The 21464-nt window shown below is 37.6% G+C and overlaps 1 protein-coding gene across 1 annotated transcript in view; it reads left to right on the forward strand.

The window, feature by feature from the left end:
- Positions 1–21464, forward strand: part of St8sia6 (ST8 alpha-N-acetyl-neuraminide alpha-2,8-sialyltransferase 6) — a 118964-nt gene that overhangs the window by 91281 nt on the left and 6219 nt on the right. The window contains exons 5-6 of the mRNA XM_015483284.2: positions 16842–16986; positions 20613–20725. Coding sequence (XP_015338770.1) covers positions 16842–16986; positions 20613–20725 — 258 coding nt within the window. The remainder of the gene's footprint in view (positions 1–16841; positions 16987–20612; positions 20726–21464) is intronic.

The raw sequence follows: 21464 nt of genomic DNA on the forward strand, positions 1-21464 counted from the left end.
CTTTTTTTTTTTTTTTTTTTGATTATGGAAGACCACGTTCATTTTTCAGAGCCACTGTTTTTCTCCTTCCTGTTCCTTTTAAATGTTTGCTTTTACAATTCATACAAGGTGACTATGATGACAGCTGAAAGCAATACATATTTTATTTATTTTTTCATATTTAAGAAGATGTGTGTAGTTTATGATAGGTGTTTTGGGTCAGTTGTCAGATTGAAAAAGCCTTTTTTTCTCTTTTCCTCAGCACCCAGACTGTTCTTCACTGTTAATATCCTGTCATATCATCTTCTATTTGTCATGCCATATAGCATGCCTGTGCATTTAGAAAAGCCACAAAAACCACACCATGTCATTACTTCTGCTATATTTAATAATAGAAATGAGCTCTTGGACATTAGGGACCAGCTCCTCTCCTTAGTCTTCAGAATATAAACTTGGCTATAAAAATGCATTGAACTCACGTGGGATTCACTGTCTTCTAAATTCTATTTCAAAAATTAACTCCCAAGTCATATTCAGTATTAACTATATTGCTGTATGTGCCCATGTCAGATAAGCCTCCTCCAAGGCCATTCTGTCTTTCAAATCTTCCTCACCTTATACCATTGCCTGCAATGTCTTCATCGATGTATTGCACTGTTTAAACACTGGTACAAATCCCAGGAGACAAACCTTCTCCAGTGTTTCAACATGACTGCTTCACTGCTGGGTTTACATTTCAATAGACTTCATCTCCTTTGCTTTGATAATCATATTCATTTATATTTTATTTTACTTTGGTTTAGTTCTTATATTCTACTCGAGTATATGAGCTCCTCTTTCATAAACTTGAAAATATCCGTGCATACATTAGCCATGAATGGAAAAACGCAGTTATCTGAGTTGCTGATTGGATTTGGTCTTTATTCATTCTCTCAGACTGAAACTTGTGTGGTTTCCATGTTGAATACTAGTTCACACAGCCCCTTAAATTTTTCTATGGCTTTCAAGTTTTGAAGGAGAACTTTGGGTTGAGGAACAGGATGAACAAAATGCTAAAGTTTGTGAAGAATTCATGTCCTTGTATTATATTTCATATGCATCTCCAGATGTATTGAATATCTTCTCTGTATCAGATTTCTAGGTTTCCTTTTCTCCCCCTTTTTTCAAAATCTTTTTTTAATTGATTTTTTAAAAATAAATGACAGCAGAATGCATTACAGTTCTTCAAAATCTTTTTAAAATGGTCTCAGCAATTCCTGTTCTCTGTTGCTTCCAATCCAATGCCTTGGAGTCTCAGGGCCACCATGCCATGTTAGGACTCCCTGTTCCCAAATGTTGTCTTCCTTATTCTTTCTCAAAATTCCAGTTACTGTGTGGTAGATCTCTCTTGATCTCTGGGGTATAGTAACTTGTGTTAGATATCAGTGACCAATAAATAGACTGTTTCTGAAAAGAAAGGAGGCAAACAAACAGTTATTGAATGCCTACTGCATGGCAGCTTCAACGCTTGACACATTGTGTAATCTTTAAAGTGTATAATTCAGTGTTGTATATTGTAGTAGATTCAGAGTTGTACAATCATTGCCACTAATTGCAGAATATTTTCATTATTCCCCAAAGAAATCCATTCCCATTAGCGGTAACTTCCCATTCCAACTCCCCATAGCCTTGGCAACTAATAATCTACTTTCAACTCTATAGATATGAAAGTTCCAGAAATTTCATATACATGAAATTATACAGTATGTGGCCAAGATAGAAGATTATGGCTTCTTTCTCTTAGCATTATTTTCAAAATTTATCCATTGAAACATATATCAATACTTCATTCTTTTATATTATCAAATAGAATTCTATGGTATGGATGTTTTGTTTGCCATTCATTAGTTGAGAAACACTTGTTTTGTTTGCACTGTTGGTTATTGTGAATAATGATTTTTTAAATGAACATTTGTATCTGTCTATGAGCATATGTTTTCATTTCTTGTTATACACCTAGGAATGGCATTTCTAGGTTATATGGTTTAACACTTTGAGATATTGTCAATCTATTTTCCAAAGTAGGTGCATATTTTACAGTCCTACCAGCAACATGTAAAGGTTCTAATTTCTCTACATCATTAACAACATTCCTTATTGTCCTTTTAAAAAATTTGTGTCATCCTGATGAGTGTGAAATGTTATCTTGTAGTCTTGATTTGTATTTCTCTAGTTATTAATGATGTTGAATATCTTTTCATGTGCTTACTGGCCATTTTTATATCTTTAGAGAAATATCTATTCTAATCTTTTGCGTTTTTTTTCTTTTTGGTACCAGGAATTGACCCCAAGTTTGCTTAATCACTGAGCCACATCCTTAGCCATTTTTTTAATGATTTATTTTGAGACAGGGTCTCCCTAAATCCCTAGAACCTCATGAAGTTGCTGAGGTTGATCTTGAACTTGCAATCTCCTGCCTCAGCCACCAGAGTTGTTGGGCTTTCAGGCATGTAACACCAAACCTGGCTCTTTTGCTCATTTTAAAAATCGACTATTTTTCATTTTATTGTTGAGTTATAAATATTCTTCATATATTTATTTTGTACACACTTCCTCATTAGATATATGATTTGCAAGTGTCTTCTCTCATTCTGTGGGTTGCTTTTCAGTTTTCTTAATCCTGTTCTTAATCTTTAAAATCTTGATGGAATCCAATTTATTTTTCTTTTGTTACTTGTGTTATTGGTGTTATTTCTAAGAAAACATTCCCTGACCCAAGATCATGGTTTATGCCTGTATTTAAGGAGTTTACAGTTTCACTTTTCACACCTGGGTCTATGATCCATTTTGAATTAACTGCTGTGTATGGTATGAACCAGGAAACTAGCTTCAACTCCAGTTGTCCTAGTTACATTTGTTGTAGGGACCATAAAATATTATTTACCATCAACATGAGGGTTTATTTCTGGGGTCTCTACTTATTTCCACTGAGCTATTTATCCTTATGCCACCGCTGCAAGTTACAGCAAGTTTGAAATTGGGAAGTATGAGGACTCCTCTGTGGCTTCCATTTTCAATCAAGTTTGGAAGAGTATATATAGTTTTCTAAAAGTTTTGACGTTTCCAGTGTTTTGGGTTTTTTTAATCCCTTCTGGGAAAATTGCTCAATTTCGGCCAATTCTTCCTTTCCATTCCCTTCTTTTTTCAACTTCATGTCAGTCCTTACACACTTTAATTTATTGACAGTCTGCCTTGTGCCAGGCACTTTCTCTCTTCCTGCCCCTCCTCTGAGTTCTTACATCCTTTCATCAAGTCTTTAACAGCATATGCAAGTCCAGCCAACATAATGTGGTCTGTCTTAGATAGGCTAATCTATTGTTAAATCAATGCTGACATGTCTCCAGTATCCTCCAATGGGAGTATTTTGTCATGCAAATGAAAATATGAAACTTCTCTGGGGAGACTGAAGGATGTTATAGTGGTGATGAGATTGGAAGAAGCAGCCTGAAAGAAGGCACACAAGATAGAGGATTATGTTCAGTCTCCTAAGACCCCACATTCAGGAATAGAGCAAACAAAGGACCAGGCATTTGGGGGTCTAGTCTTAGCTAGTGATTCTGAAGAAGGCTTTGATCCTCTACTTCCTCTCTAGAAAGCCAGGACTTATAGCAAGCATCTCTGAGCTCACTCTTTTTCCCTTGCTTGGATCCCTTAGGTTGTGGCAATAGAAGTGGGTATTAGGAACAATGGAGAAGTTGTCTAAGTTGAGCTATATCTATACAAACACACACCTTCCCATACGCAATGAGGTGAATTAATAAACGAGTGCTTTTTGTTGAATATTTAATATATACACAGGAATATATATCCAGTTCACTGGTCAGGACTGGACATACTTGATATTTTCTTTTTGATGTTAATGAGATTCAGAACATTCTCTCAAAAACTTTAATCAATATGGTGACGTATATGCAAGAATAGATAACTACCAGTGAAAGATAATATATGGGACAAAGCCATGGATCACTGTGGATACTCAGAGGGGGAGCAGATCCCTGAGACATGGGTTTGTAGAAAAGGTTTTATTGAGGAAGGAAGCCAATTGAAGAAAATGAAGAATTCAGACAGGAGGAGAGGAAGAACACAGATGGAGATAAATCTGTATAAGTGCATTTACATCCCAGGGAGAAGAATGAATAGTTAATTTTCAGGCAGCTGATGTAATGTTATATGGAGCCCTGGGAATTTGGATTTTATCTTATAAGTGCTGGTAAGATAACTGAAAGTTAAATATAGCTGTCCTTGTTATAATACTAAAAAAAATTTTGTACTTTGATCTTGGAGGAAATTTGACCATTTTAATCCACTGTCTACTCTGTGATAACCTGTCAAAATGATTAACCAGTTTTCTTGTGCAAATTGATATAAGTAGCCACTCCTGCACAGGACAGGTGTAAAATGAAGATGTGGACGAGGAATTCAAGAGAATAATCTTGAAGAGAAATATGCTGGGGTGGGGCAGCTCTGGGGAGCATTCAGCAGTTCCAATGGAAGAGGAAAGAGGCAATACAGAATGTGGCTTCTGTATTCTGATAACACTCTTGGCTTTTTCGGTTCTGGGTCTAAGTAGATTCATTAACGGATAACCACTGGTGTCTGACTTTCTAATTCTAAAAGCATAGGGCATCCCACCTTCCTTTTTTTAATATTTATTTCTCAGTTTTCGGTGGACACAACATCTTTATTTTATTTTATGTGGTGCTGAGGATCGAACCCAGTGCCCCGCACATGCCAGGTGAGCGCGTCACCGCTTGAGTCACATCCCCAGCCCCGCATCCCACCTTCCTAATTTTGTGAGTTGGAGATTTGAAAATAAAATGCCACTGGCTGATTAACGTCATGAGTCAACCTGAAGCAGGGATAGCTATCTGTTCCCCTATCCTACCTATCAGTGTGGTGCCAACCTGATAGTCACACAAACTAACAACAGATCCCCTCTGGATTCCTGGAATTCTCACAGTGGTCTAGGCAGCTAGATCTGTCTTGTGGGTTCTTAGACCACTGTTAATTCTTTTTTTTTTTTTTTTTTTTTGTATCAGGGATTGAACTCAGGGGCATTTGACCACTGAGCCACATCCCCAGCCCTATTTGGTATTTTATTTAGAGACAGGGTCTCACTGAGTTATTTAGTGCCTTGCTTTTTGCTGAGGCTGGCTTTGAACTCGTGATCTTCCTGCCTCAGCCTCCTGAGCTACTGGGATTACAGTCATGCACCACCATGCCCTGCAGATCATTGTTAATTCTTAATAGCACAAACTCTCCCTTTAGTTTGAAACATGCTTCCATTGTAAGCCAGTTGATTCTCAAATTAGTGTCAGCACATCATCATGATTTTTGTACTTCTTACATACTCAAAAAACACTTTCTCCTCCATGACACAAACCCTGGAAGTAGTTGTCTATACACACCCTCTTCTATTACCTTCTGCTTATCTTGTGACTTTTCCCCTGGTCACCATTTACCATGCTGGGTCATTCTCATCCATTCCTGGCTTGATAAAATTAATAGAAGTATTTTTTAATGCAAATTGGACTATGGACTTTGGCCAGGACTTGCTTCCAAAACTTCTACCTGTGCCACAAACAGTTTGCAGCCTACTCAAGACAAAAATTAAAATCCCAGGAGACTCTGCGTTGCCTGGGAACCACTGCTTCTGCAGCCTCACTACCCACTCTTTTGCTCCCCTATATTGGTCCAGTACCTCATCAAATGTTCTGTACTTGCTTCATCCACTGAGCCTTGACGACGCTGTCCCTTCTGCCTCCCCCACCTTTCCTCCTCAAGGATACTAACCTTCATTTATCCCTTCCTAAACCCAAATAAGTTGTTGCTGTGCTATCCTGAAATTTACCTTCATTTAAATTTACATCAGTCATAAGAATAAATTTTCATTGCATGTGTGTGGTTATTTAATTTATAGACCTGGTTGATTTATGATCCATGGGCATGCTGTATATGGGCCTCAGTTGAGTAGAGAAAGTAGGAGTTGGAGCCTAAAATTTGGTTTCTGGATTCAGGAGCATAGACTCAACTTTACATTGGCACTATGTGTCTTATTGACTTTCCTTTGTATTATCTGTTGTCTTTAATTTTATAAAGTGGTCCCGTCTTATGTTTGGGAGCAGTGGATGCTGAAACTCCAAATGGTATCCTGAACCCTATATATGCTGTTATTTCCTACACATACATACTTATGATAAACACAAACTCTTAATAACACAAACTCTCCCTTTAGTTTGAAACATGCTTTCATTGTAAGCCAGTTGATTCTCAAATTAGTGTCATCACATCATCATGGTTTTTTAATTCAATTTGTAAATTAGGCTCAGTTAGAGATTAATAATAATTGCTAATCATAAATAGAATAATTATAAACATATATTATATTAAAATTGCCAGCACCACTACTTTTGTGCTTGGGGATTATTATCAAGTGAAACAAGGGTTACTTGAACACAGGGATTACAATACCATAACAGTAGATCTGATAACCCAGATGACTACTAAGTGGGGGGCAGGTAGCATATACCAAATGGATACACTGGACATGGGATGATTCCTCCTTGGATAAGACAATATGAGGTTTCATCATGTTACTCAGAATATCATACAATTTAAAATTTATAAATTATTATTTCTAGATTTTCCATTTAATATTTTCAGATTTACTGTTGGTAACCTCAGAAGGCAAAACTACAGATCAAGGGGAACTACTGTATATTAAATTTGTTCTCTGTGATTGAATGAATTCCCCCTTAGAATGTCCTAAAGGCATCATTTGATTATTGGTCATTGGTATCATCATTGTTATTATTAGCTGAGCCACTTCTAGCCAGTCTCTTTATTGGTAAAATGGAGATAATCCTTGTCTCTAGAGTTTTTGTGAATATTCACAATTTTTTGTAAAACATTCAGGACAGAGTCTGTTATATGTTAGAGTCTTAGTATACAATAGATATTAGTATTTCCAGTTTTATATCATTTTACTAACTTACAATTAGTGTTTTACTAAATATGGTTTAAGCTCTTGCTATCTATAATAAATATAGCAAGTCGATGATGTAGCAATAAAGTTATAATAGTTTCAGTTCCAAACCTCTGCCAAGGGAAGGAGAGGTACAAACACACATATGCCAGGGTTTTGCTTTTCTGATCATTTTGTTTGGATTATGCCATGCACTCGGTAAGGACCAACACTCCCTATTCAATTTGTTCTCTTTGAACTTTCTTTGATCTTTTCATGATGGAAAATAGGTCATATAGAGGAGCAAATATGAAGCTTCAACTTTCTAAGTTACAATCCTCCTGTGCATTATTTTCAGTAGAAAAGGACTTCACTGTGTGGGTTTCATAGCTTGTCCCTCCTTTTCAAGATAGCTACTCAAATCACATGCTCTGAGGTCTAATCAGAAACGACTCTAAATTTCCTGAAAATTAATCAGCCTGATTATAGGCAGAGCCAATAATTATACATCCTGCCTTTCCCCCATATTATTCAGCCCATGCTTGGGACTGAATAAGGAATCTCTAGTTCAGTGAAGGAATGGATAATTCATATTTGAGGTTCTGTTAAGGCAAAGCCCGAGGGCAGAGATGAAAAGTCATGAATTGGAAGGCAGCCAGAGGCCAAAAGCAGGAACGTAAGTGCATGGCTCCCAGAGGCCAGGCAAAATCTGAAGCTGAGTTCAGGGCTGAAGCCAAAAAAGCAGATCATGAATTCTTTGAGCCATGGGAGCTGTCCTGGAAAAGAGCCTGAAATGTGAGCTTGGCTTTCTAGGAGCACTGAGGGTGCATTTGTGTATGTGAACCAGGCTAATCAAATGACCATGAGGATGACCTGCCTGCCTGTTCCTCCACCTGCAAGACGCTGACCCATAGTGTGGATGAAACCCTTGAGATACACATTCAGCTCTTTTTACCAGGGCACACATTTAGGAACGAGTCTAGTCAGTTGAAGTTCAGGAAATAATGAGAACTTTTATAAAAGAAAGTGGCATTGACTCAAAATATACTGGGAACATTTCCCTTAAGACATGCTTCACGGGGGCTGGGGATGTGGCTCAAGCGGTAGCGCGCTAGCCTGGCATGCATGAGGCCTGGGTTTGATTCTCAGCACCACATACAAACAAAGATGTTGTGTCCACCGAAAACTAAAAAATAAATATTTAAAAAAAAAAACTCTCTTAAAAAAAAAAAAAGAAAAAGAAATGCTTCACAAGCTGGGTGCAGTGGTGTAAACCTATAATCCCAGCATCTCGGGAGCCTGGGGCAGGAGTATCAAGAGTTCAAAGCCAGCCTCAGCAAAAGTGAGGTGCTAAGCAACTCAGTGAGACCCTGTCTCTAAATAAATATACAAAATAGGGCTGGGGATGTGGCTCAGAGGTCAAGTGCCCCTGAGTTCAATCCCCAGTACTGCCCCCACCAAAAAAGAAAAAAGAAAAAAGAAATGTTCACAGAGTAGCATGTTGGTATAATTTCACATAAGACTGATTTAGCATTATAATCACAAAACTGTCTTCATGAGATTATAGTGTTAGTCCCGGATCTCAATATATTGCCAAAGTCTGAAAGGGAAAAAAAAAAAAAGATTTCTTAGGCTGAGGTTGTGGCTCAGTGGTAGAGCGCTTGCCTACCACGTGTGAGGCACTGGGTTCGATCCTCAGCACCACATAAAAATAAACAAATAAAATAAAAGCATTCTGTCCATCTATAGCAACAAAAAAAAAATTTTAAAAAGATTTCTTAATCTTCCCTTCAAATATCTAACTAAATAAAAGTATAAACTGTCAACTGAAGTTTGATACAAATGATTTCTTTACATGCTTTTCACACATTGAACAATAATGACAGTGACCTGGATTGATTTTGTCTGAAAACTAAAATATATTCAGAAATTTTAACATTCATCTTTGCGGTTGACCTTGTATTTTTAGAACTTGCTTTTTTCACACTTACGTAATTTGCAATTGACTTCCACTTAACAGTTTTGAAAAGGCAGGGGACAGTCATGCCACTGGAGCGCTCCAGGGGTTTCTGGAGAGATCAGTTCTGCAGTTGCTTTGTGCTCATTCCAAAAGGCATCTGAAGCCAGCCAGTTGGTTTCGTCTCTCTCCTGTGTTCAAAGACCTCACAACCCAGCTCTTTCACAATCACACTTCAGGGTTCTAAGGATCCATTTTCCATCTACGAGTCTCAGTATGAATTAAAACCATAACAGGTCAGCACCTTCATTACCAACAACCATTGTCCTCCCCACCCTTGCTTAGGCTCTTCCCTAGAGGTACCACCCTTCCTCAAGAGACTTCAATGGAATTAAAAAAAAAAAAAATCCAGCAAATTTGTGAAAAAAGGTAATAAACATGAAAAAAAAAAAAAAAAAGAGAGAGAGACTTCAATGGGAAACCTGGGCATGACTCTTGATGTCCTTCGTCTTCTCCTTCAGTACCCATTTCCAGTCAATCACTAAACATAGCAGTTTCAAATACTAAATATGTTTCAAATGCACCAATTTTTCTCAACCCTCCTTCCCCCACTAGTCTAGTCTATTCTTTGCCTTGGTTCTTCCAGCCCCAAACAATCTATTTCCTAGGTAGGAATTTTTGGCCTTATCCTTGACCATGGACCTCTGTTCTCCACCTTCAGCCCCTTAACCTGGACTTGGCTGGATCTTCCCTGGCCTCAGGAGGAAGGGATTTGATTACTATTTCCCCCCATTTATTATGCATATAGGTGTGGAAACTCAGCACGGCTTACAAAGATTTAATCACAATTTCTAAAATATCTGAAGATGTAGATATTTCCCCCTGAAGTTCAAGTTAATCCGCATGAGTTGAAACAGGAGCTGGGTGGACTGTGATTTTTCTTCTCTCTTTGTCTCTCTGTTATGATTGATTTGTGCAAATGAGGGAGAATCAGGCAGTGTTAAGTGCCTGGGTTCAAAGCCCTGGCATGTCNATATATATATATATATATATATATGCTTTCTGAATCATTAAAGAATTTTCTATGCCTCTTTTCAAAAATTTACAAGTTTATGAATACAGTGTTTTCTATGGCTCTGGGGAGGATCAAATTGTTCTCTGCTTGCACACGCATCTATCGATTCTCTTTCCTGTGGTTCAGTGACCCTTTGTAGAAAGAAAATCCCTGTTTGACAGACCTTTCCCTCTAGACAGTAGGTAGCAAACTGTTAAGCACCCTTATTGCTTTGCTCTGAAGCATCTCCCAATTTCTACTTATCTAAATTGTGCTGTTCTAGGTGCAGGATGAGTGCAGGGATGGTGCCTCATTATTCCTTGGCTTCTACCTGGGTCCAGCACAGTGCCTGGAGCACAAGATGCTCTTGATAAATATTGTGAAATGAATGAATTCTACTGGGAATATTGAACTTCAGGGGAATCCACAGAGAGCGACTCATCACCCAATCATTGTCTTGCCCTTTTTATTTCTGATTTTGAAACAGGAACTCGTTACATTACTGAGGCTGGAAATTGCCTCAGCCTCCCGAGTCACTGTGTTTGCTAGTCTTTAATTAGGCAGTTCTCTTGCGGTAGCCTGCCAGCCACTTCCCAGCCAGACTTCCTCTCTCTGGTCTCCAGCTGCTGTTTGCTCTGTATTATCCAAGCACCGGTTGATTCATTCAATGAACAAATATTTATTGAGGACCCTCTGGGTACTGTGCTAATGCCACCTCTATAGAAGCTTCCCTAAACCACAGGTTAGCTGAAGTGCCCTTCCCTCATGTTCCTCTTATAGCCTCTTCTTGTCTCATTATATTGAAATGATATCAATACCAATTACATCTTACAACTGTTGATCCTAGTGTGAATAAGCTCCTGGAAGTTAGGGCCCGCCTTTATTTTAGTTATATTTGCATTGAATAATTTGCAAGCCGTAATTCTCATGACCTTGGATCGTGAACCTCACCTAGGACTGCCCAGTAAATGTGTGCTGAATTGCTCTATGCATTGCTCTATGCCTTATCTTAGCTCGGGCTGCTATAACAAAATACAATAGACTGGGTGGTGTAAGCAACATTTATTCTCCCAGTTCTAGAGGCTGGAGGTCCAAGATTAGTATGCCAGTATGATTGTGGTAAGTTCAGATGAGATTTCTTCCCTTGGTGGCCGATAGCCCACTTCTCATTGTAATTAATTTCACATTCATCAGGGCTTCATTTTCATGACCTTATCTACCTCTGATCACTTCCTAAAGACTCCCCTCCTAATTCCATCACATTGAAGATTAGTATTTCAATGCATGGATTTTGAGGAACCCAAACATCCTTCATTCTGTACTTGAAATTATACATTAATTCTTATTTCCTCCTTCATATTATGTATAGTCCTAAGATTTAAAGACAGCTATGAATCTCCTGAAGCTGTGCAGACCAATGCTATCTGGATATTATTGGTTCTTCATCTGTCACGGATTTTGATCTGATCCATCCAGACAGGCCCCCGTTTGTCAATGAGCCTTTGAAAGAAAAGCTTCTAACAACAGACCTGAACACACAGAGTATGGCTTGAGCATCAGAGTGGAATGTGTCTTTCTCTCTTATCCAGCCACTCTTCCTTTAATTATGTGATTCCAGGCCACATTTGAATTTTGGGAAGTCAATGCACACTGCTGAGTTATAACTAAACAATTAAAAGTTGCAAATCTAGGATCCTTCAAATTGCCCCTAAGCAGGCATGACTTGGTCTCAACTCCCAATGCTGAATTATTCCTTCTCTCCCACTTTCCCCATGCCTCAGCCACTGGAGCTGCACCCCCAGGCCCCTCTGCAGATGTGGAGATTAGCAGTCTGCTTGGTCACTGGGGCATGATGACAGTGAGGAGGTGAGCATGGGGTCTATTACATGATTGACATGAATAATAGTAGAAAGACCCTCTGAGCTCGCACAGCCCTCTTTATTAAGTGCTTCTAATTATGAACTTGAGAGTGTTCTAGAAAATTCCACTGGGAAAAGAGTAAGGACTTCAGTTCTGAGTTTTAATCCTGCTTAGTACCTTACAATTCATCCTTTTAACCTTCCCTACTAGATCATAAACACTATGAAGGCAAAGTAAACGATCATTTTGTTCACCAGAGTGTGGACAGCCCCTCAAAGTGTTCAGTATTTCATAGAAGCTAAACAAATACGAACGAATGAGTGAATATGTGATCTGTGACCTTAACTTTGTGATCCCGAGTGGTCCTCAATTGTGAAAGGGGAATTTTTGATTGTATCTATTTTGTTGGATTATCAGAGGGCTTAAATGTAATGACCTACATAAAATATTCAGCACATAGTGAGACTGCACTAGGTGTTTGTTATTGGCATTATTGGTCAATTTGTGAATTGTATAATATAGGGTGGGACCAGAGGAAAGGCAACCAGAAAGGGCCATCAAATTTCTGTTTGTTATAAATTTAAAAGAAATGAAAGGGATCTTAAGAGGGACAGTTGGTATATCACTTTGCCCAGTATGCTGTGGTTTCATGAAGGGGAAAAATGGGTTGCTTTATTAGAAACGGTTAGAATGGCAAGCATGTCCTTCGCATTTCCGCAGGTGCTTTTACGTTGAAGCTCCTTTTCCAGGACTCTCATTAGAAGCACAGAGAATGAATCCTAGAATGGTAGTTCTTTGTTAATACTTAGAAGGTGCCTGCAGCCTCTCCCCGCCCCACCGCCCTGAGTGGCCCACATCTCATTAGGGAATCTCAAAGAGTTTAATAAACAGAAGAGATGCCTGGGAACCATGGGCTCAGAGCTGGAAGTCGTTAGTATTCAGTGTGTCCAATAGTGTCCTGACTGCTATAAGCCTTAAGGAGTCATTAACATTTCATGAAAATCCAGGTAGCATTCCATTTAGAACTAAAAGACAATTTTGACCTGAGACTCTAAATGAATGAAATAAGAAAACCAAAACTAAAAACAAAGGAAATAGCACTTGTGGTGAAAAAGAAAAAGGAATTTCTATAAACTTAAGAAATATCCTTTTCTTAAAAGTGTATTTATTAGACCATCTGGGATACAAAATGAGTTGGTACATTTTCAGATTCCATATTTATAGATCAAGATTAAAAATAGGAAGCTGGATTCTACCCAGACCAACCTATTCCTTGAAAGTTAGGCACTTTGGGAAGTACACAAATTCTTCTGAATTCTGGAACTCGGTGCAGTCCAGGGAATCCTGATTCTTTTCTGGGGGCGGGGGATGAACCGTGTGTTCTCTTTTGAACCTGGGTTATGGGAAGGAAGTTGCTACATGTGGGACCCAGCAAGTGTTTAGGGCACATTGACCAGATCAGTTGATATCCCTGGTCCCACAGAGAACCCTGTACATCCTGTATGGAAAACAAAAGTTCATGTTTAATTATATCTGGATAGAGTTTTTGAAGCATTTAACGTACGTATAAATGATATGGTAGCTTTTGGGTTGTGACTAGGCAGATTGTGCAGCCAGATGATGCTTGGATCACTTTGCTTATGAATGACTATTATATCATGGTACCATTTTGGAAAGCATCCCAAAGGAAGAGGAGTAAGTGACAGCATTATTCACAATTTCAATATACTCTCGTGTAAACTATCAAGAACTTATTATTGTAAGATGCAGATTTGAGTTGTTTATAACCTGAATTCTTTGGTCATATCATTTACTGTCTCTCATCCCCAGCTTTCTCATCTGTGAAATGAAAATAATAGTATTTTCTGCCTCTACAAAGTGGGAATCAAAGTGGCAATGAATGTGCAAATGTGGTGGAAAGAATACAGTGCTTTGTCGATGCTTAGCTTGTCCCTGTCAAGCTGGCTGGACACCAACTCTTGTGGAGTGTGGAACTTCACATTAGAGATTGTTTGGGCATCATGGAATTGGTGGATTTTCCAATTAACACTAACAGTATTCTCCATCTCATAATATCTCTACCTTTTGTTCACAAGAAGGGAAGAATTGCCATTCTCATTATTGTGAACACATCTAGTTCATTTTGGAGTGACCAAAGATCAGAGTTGATTCTCCTGAGGCTGATAGAAATGGAATAACAGAGATCTTTTTTTTTTTTTAAATCTGTTTTATTTTGTTGATTATAAGCAGCTCGGTTTTATGTTGCCACTGGCTGTTACTCTGAGCCAGAGTAATAGCTGAGGAGTGACAAAATGCATACATGTATTATTCTGTAGCAGAATACATAGACTTAAAAAGTTTAATTAGTTTGTGACTAAAGGAAGGCTTCAGAAATGATATTTCAGATTATTATGCTGATATTTTTCCCAGCAGATTATTATGCATAATTCAGTATTTAAATTTTTTGTTGTTAGTGATTTCTTAAAAAGTATAAGGAGGTTGGCTACCCTCTCTCTGGTACATCCATAAAATGGAATATGATTGTAGCAATAAAAATGTGCAACACAGAATGAATTGCCAAAGCGGTTAGGCTATAAGGGAAGTCTTACACAAAATCACATTTACTATATGATTCTCTTTATTATATTTTATATCAGGCAAAACTGACCTGTGGTTAAAAAAGTTAGAAACCACAAAAATGGTTGCCTCTATGACTGAGAAGGGAGTAGAGAGAGGTAGGAAGCATTTGGAGGTGAAGTGTACCGAGGACAGCAGTCTATTTTGAATTGCAACAACTACAACAAAAATTGGTAGATAGATACACAATAAGGCAGAATTAATAAAAAATCAATCATAAAATATAGCTGGTGCCCAGTTTCCAATTTTTCAACTTTCCTGTAGGTTTGAAAATTTTATAACAATATTTTTAAAAATATAATTTCAGAAAAAAAATTATTAATATAAAAAAAGCACCATGGGAACTCTGGTTAATGTTTTTGGTGATTCAATATTCTTATAAGTACGAAATATCCTTAAAGACATTAAGTTACTTGTCAAAGGTAAATGAGAATTTATTACATTTCAGTTTCTCAAAAAGCTGGATAAAAGAGACACTTAAAATCATAAACACATAAAAGTTTCTGAGTTTGCAATGTGTCACATGAATTGCTACCAAATTAAATTTATAATTAAATACTACTTAGTACCATGTTGTTGACTATGCATCGTTTCATTTTTATTGTTTCTTTTGTTAATCTCCATGAATTCTCCTTCAGAAATGATAGGTTTTAAAACACAAAAAGGAATAAGCAGGTGACAGAATTCAATTAAGAAGAATATACCACAATGAGTCCCACTATTATGTATAATTGTTATGCACCAATACAAAATATGGGGAAAAAAGGGAGAAAATGTACATTTTTGTGAAATAAGTTAACTGATAATGTAAAGCACTTTTGAAAACCTGGACCTTGGGGTACAAATAAGACCACCTTGACTTTCATCCCTTAAGAATTATCAGAATTCAGAAAGACTGAATTTAAAATGAGCATGACAAATTAGAGCATTGTATTTTTTTCAAAAGGACAAAATTCAGTAGGAACGTATACAATAGTATGCCCTGAAGAACCAAGAACCAGTAATAAAAGTGTATAATGGGAAAGGACCAATTATAATCAATGTCACTGAAGTCAGCTCTAGCAGAAGACCCACTGTCTGTTCTCCCATGGTGGTATCCTGCTTGCATACATATTTTTAAAGTAACATGGAGAAATAAGTCAGGGTTTAAAGAGGAACAAGGTGACTAAGATAATGGAAAACTACTCTTATTAGGAAAAATCTGAGAGAAGAGGAAATTCTGTCAAGATTGAAAGGTCAATCAAATGTTTGATTACTGTTTCCAATTATATGGTGTTCCTAAGAGAAAACTCCATAAAATGAACTATCAGAGCAAAGGGATTTAAGATCTGGTTTAGTTCTGCAAATGGAAAAATCCCCAGACTTTGAGGTTGATTAAACCCTGGAATAATTTATCAAGAGATGTTTTGGAATCTATGTCCCTGGAGAATTAAAAAATTAGACAAAATATAAATCCTGAGCAATTTGACATTCACCTGCTACAGGCTGAGGGCTAACTCAGATGATCCTTGAAAACACCTTGCTGGATCTGCATTCTAAAAATAATGTTTCATTCTACAGTAATAATTTTGAAGTACAGCTTGATACTAATTAACATTTTCTGGGTTTCCAGTAAGGAATTATAAGTTTACATTCATTTCACTTAAAAATCAGTATATTTAATGGCGTTTCTTTACCTTGGCTGTGTCTCCTACAAATTGATTGTGTGTTGTTCCAGTGATGGTGACACTGTTCTTAGTTTCTGTATTTTTATAATTATTGTAAAATAATTATACAGTCTTCCCCCTTTATCCTCAGGGGATACATCACAAAGCCCACAGTGGATGACTCAAAACTCTATCTTACCTTGCTTTTCTTATGCATACACACCTAAGATAAAGGTTAATTTATGAATTAGGAAGAGTAAGAGATTAATAACAATAACTAATAATAAAAAGAACAATTATAACAACGGACTATAATGAAAATTATATGAATATGGTCCCTCTCCTTTGAAAGAGTCAAGACCAATATTAATATTCTTGGATTGCAATTGACATGGAGCAATTGAAACTGATGATGAAGGAGAGTGCTCTCATGTATTCTTTCATTTTTTTTCTTTCTAATATTATAATAACATCATTACAGGATGTTTTCATATTTACAAATGTTATTCTCCTGAGTATTTTATGTTGGTGAGAAGACCCCCTACCGGGTCTGTTTCAGCATGCTCCCCGCCATTTTTACCCTGTCTTTTGTCCACCTTTGGAAAGTCAGCCTGTGGAGCTCCTCTCTCGCCTTCTCCACTGTGGTCTCTATTTTTGGTTTCCTAGTCTCTTTCCTCAGCTCACTTTCCATCTTACCCATTGCAGAGCAAAACTTACTTCCTGTTGTGATGCTATTCAAAACTTCGTGGTTTCTCAAAATAACACTCCTGTTGGAACTAACATGAGCTACGAGGTGGAAAGTAAAAGAACAATCCCGATCGGAGAGAACATTTTTCATATGCTTCCTGCGGTGAGTAAAAATTTGTTGTGGGTAAATTTTCTCTCACTTCAAATTGTAACTTACAGTAATGAATGAATGGTTGGATGATTAAAATACTACCATTTTCTGTTATGTTGTATAAAATATGTATAGTGAAACATTTTTAAATGGCATTTTTTTTTAATGCTGCTGGGGATTAAACCAGGGGCTTCACACATTCTAGGCAAGTGGTCCACACTGAGCTGCATCCCCATCCACAGAAAGGCAATTCTGAATGTGGTGTGGCTCTAAGGGAAGGACATTTGTCATTTATATCTACTGACTCTTCCTGTCTCTCAATGAGATGGGGCACTTGAGCTTTCTTCATTATAATTACTGTAATTACTGGGGCTTGTGCAGATAACATTCACTTTAAATACTGGAATAAGATGCTTCTAGTTGTCAACTTTGGTGACTACATCAATTCCTTCACGAAGAAACTGTAGGTTGATGTGGCTTATCTTTGGGAAGTAAATATGTAAGAATTTGTGGAAAATAAACAAATATTCATAATATAGAGGTTATTGTCTGTCCTGTGTAGCCAAAGCTCCTAGAACATTCCCCACTACATATACTTGTTAAGAAAACAAATCAGTAATGATATGGTTTTCTATTGCTGGACACAAATGTGGAAAAACTTATCACTAAATACAAACCCAAACTTGGAAAAATTTTTGTCACGAAAATCTGGTTGTGTATAAACACATACTCTCAGGCATCTTTTCATGATCCATTTAAAAATTATGAGGCCAAATCAATGTGGTCCAAAATGGAATCACAGTTTGCCAACCTTGGGATATTAGAGTCTAATAATTAATTCCCTTCTGTTGGACTTTTTGACTTCTTTCAACTAAATTATTGCTGTTCATGTAAATTGCTTTGATTTTTTTTTGTATGACCGTTCAGAGAAAGGATAATTTGCTGAGAATGAATGAGAAATAAACAGAAAATGACGAAGGGAAAAAAAATACCAAAAGCTTTGTGGAAAAGAAGGGGGACAAAAACTAACTCATAAAGAAAATAGTTGGCAGTAGAGAAAATTTTTATGAAGACAAAATATGGTCTTTTGAAATCAACAAAATGAATGCAATTCATGGTCTATAGTTGTACAGACCATGTTTCTTCAAGAAGGAAACTCATAAAGCTTTCTCGTGGTGCAATGGAATGGCCTATAATTGAAAATTTAATAACAAAAGAATATTTCTGTTCCTTATTAGGAAGGCCTTGGAGAGGACTGTAGTGGGCAACTCTTTACCCATGCAACTTCTGCTAGTGTGTATCTTGCTGACCAGCAAGAAGCATAAGATCTTCTGCCTCTCACTTGGCATCTTGAAAGAAATAGCATAAGGGTTGATAATCTGCAGGTGATGAACAACTGCATCCCGTTTGGACTAGTTTGGACTAGTGGGGAAAGGAAATTCTAGAACCAATGCAACCCCTTGTTACTTCATCTTCCTTGCATGGAACTCATAGTATAGTTGACCACTTTCCTACCTTGCTGCATACTTGTCCACCCTATTCTACTCTGCCCCTCCACAACCCACAACCCGTAGAATGGCTGGGCACACAGCAGATGGCAAGGAATGCTTTTGAATAAATGGTGCATAGTCATTTTCTCCAAAAACTTGGTAAAGTTACTTGAAAAGGAAAACAACAAAGTTGATTTTCAACCAGAGTGAGCAATGAACAAGCTGTTGAGCCATGCAAATTTACATTTTCTTAGGAGGTTTATTTTAGGGTTTGTAATTTATTTCGTCTCCTACTGAACATGAGATCCCAAAGCATATGGATGTTTCCCCCCAGTTGACCAAGAAACCATAGAACACAGTCATTATTTTGAGTGCTTAATTTGAGATATATATATCCCTCAGTAATCTTTTCTATTGTACCATAAAGAGCAGGTTTGCATTTTTGTGTTCTACCCTATCTATAAAATTCAGAATTTATTGAGGTACCATTGAGTGAACACTGTCTGAAGACATCCTGAGCTGAAAGTTCAGTGACATGAAGTAGACTGAGGTATCAGAGAATCATTCATTTAAAAGGCAGGAGCTTTGGTAGGCATTGTGGATATGAAGCGGAATAAGTCACACAGTTACATTAACCCTGTACTCACTGACTAGTAAGAAACTGCACCAGAAGGTTCTCTGGAGCAGACTGCCTGGGTTCATACAGGGAGTGCTATGCTTCTCTGTAGCTGTTGCTTAAATTCATACCTCTGTTTTCCCATCTGTGAAGTGCTCATGAGATGGTTGTGTGGATTAAATGTGCTCATAAGTTATACACTTGGACTGGTGCCTTTCGTGCAATAAGTTTAATATGAATGCTAAATTTTACAGACAAAACTTACAAAGAGAGAAGTACGGGATCAAAATTCTCTTGGCTGGTTGGGCATTTCCCAGATGCAGCATTGGGAGCAGGTGGCAGCTTAGTGACTCGGGGCTCTGCCAGCACTCTGCGCTGCCCAGAACCACATCAGCCCTGAGCTGTGGACAGTGGTGTTGGTGAAATGGCTTGGGGGAGGGGTTTTGTCTTAGACTTTAGAGCCTTTGCCATTTTCAGTGGTTTCAATACCAACACCATGGCTGGTTTCAAGACACCAGTGGTTTAGCTGGCAACTCATGGAGTTCTTGAATATTGCTCAGTTGGCTCCTACAATCTGAATGAGGCAGCTCCAGCACACCGCTGGGTCTGCCCTGGGGAAACATAAGTATGTACTCACTGCGTACATTGTGCAAGGCTAGTTATGGAGGGAAAGATGAAGGGAAATGAAAAGCTAAGGAACAAAACAATGTTGATGCCCTTGAAGACTTACATTCTAATATTAGAGACAAAGTAGAAGGACCAGGACGTCATCACTGTGGGGTATGAGCTGGTATTATTGCTGCAGGCTCAAGTACACATTATTACTTTAAGGGAGTGACCAGAAAAGGTGAAGTGCACTGTTGAATTGAAACGTTATATTTCATACTGTGGAGGACTCTGGGAAAATGGAAAACCTTGTGGGATAAGCGGGGCGGATTCTAGGAGGAAATGAAAAATATTCAGGCCTCTGAAATTGATATGAAGTATGTCAGCCCAGAGTTAGGAGGTCCCCCTGAAGCACCCGGCTGATCATTTGCAGAACCAGCAAGCATAAATCTAAACCATTACTGAGCCTGAAGCTCTATTTAAGATGCACAGGAAACTATTGCTAAATTACCTATTAATTTTAGAATAAAAGATTTAATGCTACTTTATAACTTCTTTATATTTTCCTTTTTGTGTGTGTGAAAATGTCCATTTGTTGGAAAGACATGAAATTTTGCTACTCCATTCTACTGCTTACATGATGTACGAGATATATATTATATTTTGTATGCAAATATGTTATGCTTTGTGCTCTTACATTTATTGTATATATTATGTGCTGTCTTTTCCTCTTAAGAGAAATCAAACAGGTTTATGGAATGATATTTTATTAGAAACCATAATAAGTTGATCAGTTTGCTTTGTTTTTTTTTTTTTTTCTTCTGCTTAGCATATATGAAGAGTTAAGTTACTGGAATTAAGCTGATGGTGTTTGTGGCTCTGAAATGAATGGTATTTCATGCTAGTTTTCCACTCTTTTCTTCTAGTCCCAGCCCTTTGTGGAGTATCCTTATAACCAGTGTGCCGTGGTTGGAAATGGGGGGATTCTGAATAACTCTCTCTGCGGAACTGAAATAGATAAATTTGACTTTGTTTTTAGGTAAGACTTGTCAATAGTTTCTTGGAAACCAAAGATCATTTGGATAAAGGGGGTAATGAAAATATACCCTGTGTCAATTTTGACTTTGAGTTGTTGTGTATGCTAAAATCCACAGATTACCCAGGTAGGCTTGCCTGAATTATTACATGGCTCATGAGGTTCATACCATAAATATGAAAACGTGCCATCTTCATCTACTGTTGATAGAAAGAAATCATAGGGAAAGAGGGTTTGGGATTACAAGACTTATCAGGGCCTTCACCACTTAAATGGACAGCATTGCTCCCTGGGAAGGACTCCAGGGAGGAGTAATTCCCAGTCTCATCTGACATTGAAGATCTTTTTTTTTTTTTTTTCTTACAGAGAATGTCAGAGAAGTTGTTCTCCAGTAGCTAAGCAAAATGCTGATCTTGACACTTTAAGCCATGAACATCATTGTTTAATTTTCTGTCTTGAAATTAAAAAAATATTTTTTGCAGGTTCCCTCAATTCTGGTTTTAAATCATTTTTTTATCTTGATATTTCTAGTTTACAAAAATAGAAACAAAAGCGGTTTCTATGTGTGCCTCATATTAATAAGCCATGCTACAAAGCATTTCCACTCTCAAAGTATGACAGAAAGGTGATTCATCCATCTGAGGATGGTTTTCAATTGAAATGCACCTTTTAAAAGAGTTGGGAGAAACCTGTTTCTTTCCATTTTAGGAGTATTGATTTTATATATCAGAGGTCTTTTGAT

Source organism: Marmota marmota, unplaced genomic scaffold, assembly GCF_001458135.2.
Source record: "Marmota marmota marmota unplaced genomic scaffold, marMar, whole genome shotgun sequence".
Lineage (NCBI taxonomy): Eukaryota > Metazoa > Chordata > Mammalia > Rodentia > Sciuridae > Marmota > Marmota marmota.